The sequence below is a fragment of the Hypomesus transpacificus genome, chromosome 22 (assembly GCF_021917145.1).
Source record: "Hypomesus transpacificus isolate Combined female chromosome 22, fHypTra1, whole genome shotgun sequence".
In the NCBI taxonomy this organism is placed as follows: domain Eukaryota; kingdom Metazoa; phylum Chordata; class Actinopteri; order Osmeriformes; family Osmeridae; genus Hypomesus; species Hypomesus transpacificus.
Genome location: NC_061081.1, coordinates 2,451,376 through 2,458,462, shown reverse-complemented (window position 1 = coordinate 2,458,462; position 7,087 = coordinate 2,451,376). Strand labels below are relative to the sequence as shown.

General features: G+C 48.7%; 1 protein-coding gene across 1 annotated transcript; it reads right to left on the bottom strand.

The window, feature by feature from the left end:
* Window positions 1-2,271: 2,271 nt before the first annotated feature.
* LOC124484337 (putative uncharacterized protein DDB_G0271982) lies at window positions 2,272-6,403 on the bottom strand. The gene is made up of 4 exons (XM_047045222.1): window positions 6,345-6,403; window positions 6,118-6,143; window positions 3,953-4,005; window positions 2,272-2,364 (listed from the first exon to the last, which is right to left on the bottom strand). Exons 1-4 carry the CDS (start codon window positions 6,401-6,403, stop codon window positions 2,272-2,274), a joined length of 231 nt encoding a protein of 76 aa, XP_046901178.1.
* Window positions 6,404-7,087: the final 684 nt, after the last annotated feature.

The window sequence follows — 7,087 nt, the reverse complement described above, 5'->3', positions numbered from 1 at the left end:
CCCCTGAGTGTCACTTCAGAATATATACAGACATCCCAAGTCTCCCGGAGTCTCTCGCATTTCAATAGCGGCTTCCTGACGCCCGCAAATGCTATGCAATCTCCCGGAAATCGGGGATTTTGTATTTAGAGTGAGCGAAAGACTGTCCAATGGTCATTTCTGGTAGAGAAAGGTGCATAAGGTGCGTCCTGATTGCGTCTCGGCGGGTGGGGGGTGGGGGGGGGTGTATGTGCTGGTTGAGGGGGGTACATCATGCGTCCCGGGGGTTGGGGGGGAGAAGCCACCTCCTTGAAATGGATCTCTGCAGGTTGGGATGTCCATAAATATCAAAACCAGAAATGTTTAAAGGAGAAACAGAGAAACTCAAGATACAGAAGGGAAGTCAAAGAACAAGTTTTGCGAGGTAACATGGCTATCAAAACCACTTGTTTAACTTTCTTACTCAAAAGAGGGCCTTCATTTTAAAGGATAGTAGCGAGTGAGGTATACCGCTGCCCCTGCTGGTTGGATGTGATAACATCCTGGCAATCACCTGTTACGGTAATACAATTCACTTGACTAGAACACCATTTTCAGAGTGATCCTTTAGACAAAATGGATCTGGCCGAGTGTTAATGTGTTGCATAAAGCGAGTAAGTAAACACAATATGGCACAACATTAAAAAAAAACATCCAGTCTTGCCAAGCCATCTTTCGCAGGAAAGCAGAACCAAGAAAGGGGAAGAGTGAGTGAGCAATAATAGAGAAAGTGAGTGAGAGAGACAGGGAGAGAGAGAGAGAGAGAGAGAGAGAGAGAGAGAGAGAGAGAGAGAGAGAGAGAGAGAGAGAGAGAGAAAGAGACAGAGACAGAGAGAGAGGGAGAGAGAACGGGAAAATTAGAAACTACTGTCTACTCCTGCTATATTTTTCTTTAAACATAGGCTTTACAATAATTAAGTTTATATATACGTTCCCCAACCCCATGCTTAGCATTCCCAGCCAAGTGTATTTTTGATGTCAGAGAGCAGGCAGAGACCACTGTCATCTGCTAACATGGCCTAAATCCCCTCCCTGCCTCCAGCCTGCAGCCTCCAATATATCATCCTCCAGCCTCTAGCTTCCAGTCTCTCCAACCTCCAATGCAGAATTAGACTTTCAGCTTCAATTCTCTTGTTCAGACCTATGGTTCTAGCCTCCAGTCTCCAACATAGCCTCAGACCTCCAGTCCGAAGTTGCTCAGCCTTTAAACCTTATGCAGCCTCACGCCACACTCCCTCCTCTACCCCCTCTCGCTCCTTCTCCCCAACAAAACCACCACACTTGTCCCAGTAAACCAAACCCTAATGACAGGCTTGCCTAAAGTTGGAGCAGTAAAAGACCTGCAGGGTCGCCGTTTAGCGTCTATTTCCTACTGTTCTGCACAAGCCAGTGTGTTTCTTTTCTCCTCTCTCTCTCTCTCTCTCTCTCTCTCTCTCCTCTCTCTCTCTCTCTCTCTCTCTCTCTCTCTCTCTCTCTCTCTCTCTCTCTCTCTCTCCCTTTCTCCCTCTCTCTCTCTCTCTCTCTCTGTTTCTCCTCCATATTCATGGCCGCGCTTCCGGTTTTCAGCCCAAATTGACGCTAAGAGCCTACGTGCAAAGTCTGGCAGAGGCTGTCCGTTTTTCTGGCTTCTGTTTTCTTCGTTTCAGCCCAGCTGGAATAGAAAAGAAGTGAGCAATTTATAAGAACCTGATTGCGTTCCTGCTCTCGGACGCGGAGCAGGATGCTAACCGGCCCCTCTGAAACCTCCAGAGGGGCCCCTGTGTTTTTCCCTCTCTTCTGGGGCCCTTCTTCAATAGGCCCTTTCTACAAAACTCATTAATATCATGGTACAGTCACACCTACATTCACCGGCTTCACTTCCTGCTTCAATCCAAACAGGTCGGGGAGAAGGAGAGAGAGGGAGAGAGAGGGAGGGGAGGGAGACAAACAGACTTTTGAGAATTCCTCCGTGTTTGCCTCGCTCTAGAACAGCGGGCCTGTGTGCGGTGCGACTCTCAGCGCCCCGACTGAGAACGCTCTCACGGGGGAACATCCATCAAAAGGTTTAATTTAAAGGGGAGATGAAAGGTGAGCTCTTTAACTCCTTCCTTTACCCTCACCCTCTGCCCTGCTGACTCCTGACACCTTCTCTCTTCTTTGGGGGGTTTCTTCTACAGCTATCAGGCACTTGAAGCTTGGCCCGTGGCATGAGGAGTTGCCTTCATGGCATAGTCGTGGATGGCTCCCTCTCTTTTCTCTTCTCTTCTCCTCCATTCATCTCCCCTCTTTTACCTCCTCTTTTTGTTTTCCCTGTTTTCCCTGTTTTCCTCTCCTTTCCTTTCCTCTCCTCTCCCTTCCTTCCTTTCTTTCTTTCTTTCTTTCTTTCTTTCTTTCTTTCTTTCTTTCTCTCCTCTCCTCTCCTCTCCTCTCCTCTCCTCTCCTCTCCTCTCCTCTCCTCTCCTCTCCTCTCTGTTCTACTGTTAGTAACCCTTCTGTATCATTAGACTGCAGTCATGCAGTCTGTCTTGGCTTTGGAGGGAGCGTGTCTCTCTAACACAGTCCTGGACAGAAGCGCTTTAATCTCCGCCACCAGCAACATGGAATTAACTCTCCTTCAGTTGACTTAGAAGCATACTACACTACATATTCATAAAATGCATAACTTTCTACTTAAACTTGGAGCTGAGGGTGGAGTTCTTCCTGCTGTTAAAGACTGTATTCAGGGCGTCGTGAGGTCAGGGAAGAATGTTTGCGTGGGTGCGCTGCTCACCGCCAGCCGTCTGCACTGCATGTACACATACACACATAAATGGCATAACATACATCTACATGAACGAAGACAGCGCCCCCTGCAGTGACACCTCCCACCACAGGAGGCAGCGAGGGACACACAGCACTGTTACAGAACTGACAGAGAACTGACAGAGACACCAGGTGAATGACACACCCTGGTTACAGAACTGACAGAGAACTGACAGAGACATGGGGATGCTCCGTCATGGAGACTTCAACTCATGTCCAGCCAAGCCTGCCAATTAGAGCGACAGAAACCCCAAACACAAGTCGCACTGCAGGTCAAACCCTATTCTCAAAGTAGACCTGATATTGCCGTACATGACCAGTACATGTGTTATCTTTGCTTCATCAAGCTTGAACTCGCAGGACGTTTTGTCAATCTTTATTTTTATAAAGGCCCACAAGTCTTAACCTCCAGTTGAGAAGGTTTCCAGGGCTTCCTCTGTCCCGCTGCAGCCGTCTCTCTGCCGTTTGGGGGGTTGAGGTTTCTGACTTCTCTGTCAACAGACAGAGGGGTGGTGTGACAACCCAGGACTGCCCCATTTGTGAGCACATGCATGTGTGTGTATGCACAGTCATTTTTTTTTTACACACACCTGTGCTTAACACATCCATTTCGCTCAGACGTGTTGTAAATGCCTGCGTGTGTGTTCGTACGTGCGTCCGTCCATCCGTGTGTGTAGCAGGTCACACTCCCGTCTCGTTCCCCACTCATCCAAAACACACCAAACACACGAGGGTGTGGGATCTCCGGCGTCAAGTGCTTTGCAGGAAGGTACTGGAAACAAACGGAACAAATGGTCAGTGCTGACAGTGTCCGACCCTTTCACACACCCGTGTGCATCCAGGTCTGTGAGAACCTTCTGATGTCCGCTCACCTGGCATCTCTCTGAGGCCAGCCAGCAATTTGTGGACGAAAAACTGCTCGAAACCACTATTTATTTTTAGTTGGCCCTCCAACTGGCGGACAGGAAACGGACACTGGCAGATACACGCACCAGGTGTAACCCCTCCCCCTCCACACACGCTTCCTCTGTCGAACGCTCTCTTTTTCTCTCTCTCCTCTTTCTGTTCATGCTCTGTCTCTGTTTTGCAATGTGGCCATTTGTCCTAAGAAATATGTTTCTTCTTTCGTCTCTCCTTCGTCCCTCCATTGCACTTGTTCTCTCTCTCTCTCTCTCTCTCTCTCTCTCTCTCTCTCTCTCTCTCTCTCTCTCTCGCACTCTCTGGCTTTCGCTCTTTTTCTCCCCCTCTCTCTCCCTCTGATTGTAAAGCCATGGTCAGTTCTCTGGTGAGTGCAATGCAGCCATACTGAATGAATGTATTGAAGGAGAGATGACTCTTTCCAGAGCTCATAAACTCCGGTGTGAAAGAATTTCCCTTCTGAATATAGCTGTTTGTTTAAATACCCCGCGGGTGCCCTTGAAGATGCCAGCTGGACAGTCCGTCTCTCCTGTGGACTCACAGCAGGCAGAGTATTTAATGCAGGACCCCAAATGGACGGCCTTTACTTATAACAAAAACAAACGTTGTGGGATTTTTGGAAAGACGACAATAGAGAATTGAAATGAATCCAGACAGACCTGGCAGTCATAGTGTGCATCTGTGTGTGTGAGGGTGTCTGTGTGTGTGTCTGTGTGTGTGAGGGTGTCTGTGTCTGTGTGTGTGTCTCTGTGTGTGTGAGGGTGTCTGTGTCTGTGTGTGTGTCTGTGTGTGTGTCTGTGTGTGTGTCTCTGTGTGTGTCTGTGTCTGTGTCTGTGTGTGTGTGTTTGTCTGTGTCTGGGTTTCAAATGAAACACTGACATTGTGGTCTTGACAAGTAGAAATGACAACCCCCCCCCCCACCCACCCACCTCACCCCCCCCACCCCCACCCACCCACCTCACCCCCCCCCCCCATCCACACACACCAAAACACACACACCGACGCACACTCACACACCTCTGTGGGAGGAACTGGGCAGGACCAGCTGGAACAGTCAATAGTCCAGCCAGACCAGTGGTTGGCAGACTGACCTCCTCCAGCCACCCAAGGCAAACAGGCGGTCAGATTCCGGAACAGCCTGACGTGTGTCCTAATGAGCACGGTAACCAGCCTGGAACTTAACGACACTCCCTAGCTGTGCATGTGACCTGAGGAGTGGGGGTGCGCTTGTTTTGTCTCACTCAACAAAAACAACTGTCTTCCTTGTCCTACACCACCAAACAAACTCCCTTCGACCAGTAAGTAATAGAAATCAAGCATTTATAATGAGCAGTAATACAGTATATGTGATGTGATACATTTAAGACAAAACTCTCTGTCTCTGTCGATAAAGAGTGGACAGTAGAGTCATGCTCATGTAAGGTGGCTCTCCTAACACAATGGGGTCAGGGATGAGTGGGCAGGACCAGGGGAGGGAGCCAGGACCCTGGACACATGAGATTCACACCCTGCATTCTTCACATACCAGCGCATCAACCTGGAGACCAGGAGAGTCTCACAGCTGGGGCCCTACACACACACACACACACACACATTCAAGCACACACAAATACTAGCGCACACGCACAAGTACACACACATACACGCATGCGCGCACACAGACAAGCATGCATGCACATGCACACACACATGCAGTACCAGCATGACAATGGGTCTCATCACTGCGTGTGGTTCTGTATGTCTGCATCCACGTTTCAACACTGGATAAGTGTGAGCTGGAATTGGAGCTGGAAGTCCAAGAGGGGAGAGACAACAAACAGTGTGTGTTCAAGGATTATAAAAAGGAGAAAATAAACACCAAATAAGAGGGTTAGTATGAGACCGTGATCCTCAGTCCAGGCCTCAGATATCTGCTCCAACTGAGCACTGTGTGCATGCGTGTGGACACTGGAACAGAGCTAGCTCGATTCATCCCAGTATACCAGCAGCAGTCATTACAGGGCAGCTGAGGGCTGAACAGGAACTGGTGCACCAGAGCATTGTTGCCTGCCTTTGTTGTTCTAATTCAGGCTCAATTACAGCCTTCGGTCCTGGGAGATGAACGGTCTTGATTCGATTATTTTTCTTCGATTCAGAACACTTGGCTTACTTCACATTCACTTTGCCTGAAAGGGCTGACGTGACGGGTATGATTGCAGAAAAAAACCTAAATTCAAACAACAGCTGAAATTGCTACCTCAGGTTTATGGGAACATAAATCATGCTCAGGTATGATAATGAAGCCTGTTAGGATTGCCTGTTAAATATGAAGTAGGTTTTGTGTCACCTCGTTGTGGAACCCACCTAGTTCAGACCTCCACACCTGAGGACTGCCGCCATTCTTGTTCAAAGTCTTGTCACTTCCCGTCTCGATTACTGTAACTCTCCTGTTTGGTCTCCCTCACAAATCCCTCCATAAACTTCAACTGGTCCAGAATTCAGCTGCCCGCATTATATCTCGCACCCCCTCTATCCACCACATCACTCCTGTATTACAACAGCACCACTGGCTTCCGGTTCAGTCCCGTATACAATTTAAAATCCTCCTGTTTACATTCAAGGCCATCCATAACCTCGCCCCCCCGTACTTGTCTGATCTCCTCCAGGGTCCCACTACTTCCTGCTCCCTCAGATCCTCTTCCTCCATACACCTGTCTGTCCCCTCTGCCCGTCACACCACCATGGGGAGTAGAGCATTCAGCCCCTCTGCCCGTCTCACTACTATGGGGAGTAGAGCATTCAGCCGCTCTGCTCCTCGTCTCTGGAATGCACTACAACTCAAAAATATTGACTCATTCCCCCATTTCAAATCGGAACTCAAAAACCCATCTGTTTAAAACTACATATTCCATTTGATGTCAATTACGCTGCCTGCTTTTTGTTGTTTTTAACATTGTTGTATTCTTTGTTTTGCTGTTTTTAAATGTATTTTATATCCTGTACGGTGTCCTTGAGTGCCGAGAAAGGCGCCTTTAAATAAAATGTATTATTATGATTATGATTATTATTACCTCAAACCTCCACCTTAAGCAAGCCCTCCACTCCAGGAGTCCATCACCCACCCTTCCAATAGCCCCAGTCACCACCCCTCCACCCCAGGCCCCTGGGTAGCTCCTTCCAGGGGGAAAGCAGCTTATCACCATGCCTGCTTCAGAGGCCTGGCTACTTGAAGGGCCCAGTGAAACAGAACTCCATTCAGGTCAGATTAAGATCACATTCTGAGGAGGGACAATGAGACCAGTGATCTAGAGCCAGCCGAAACAGAGAAGATTGTTACCCCGTTAGCTTTGCCCAGGGAGAAACACTCCAGCAGCTAAGCTACAACCCAGCC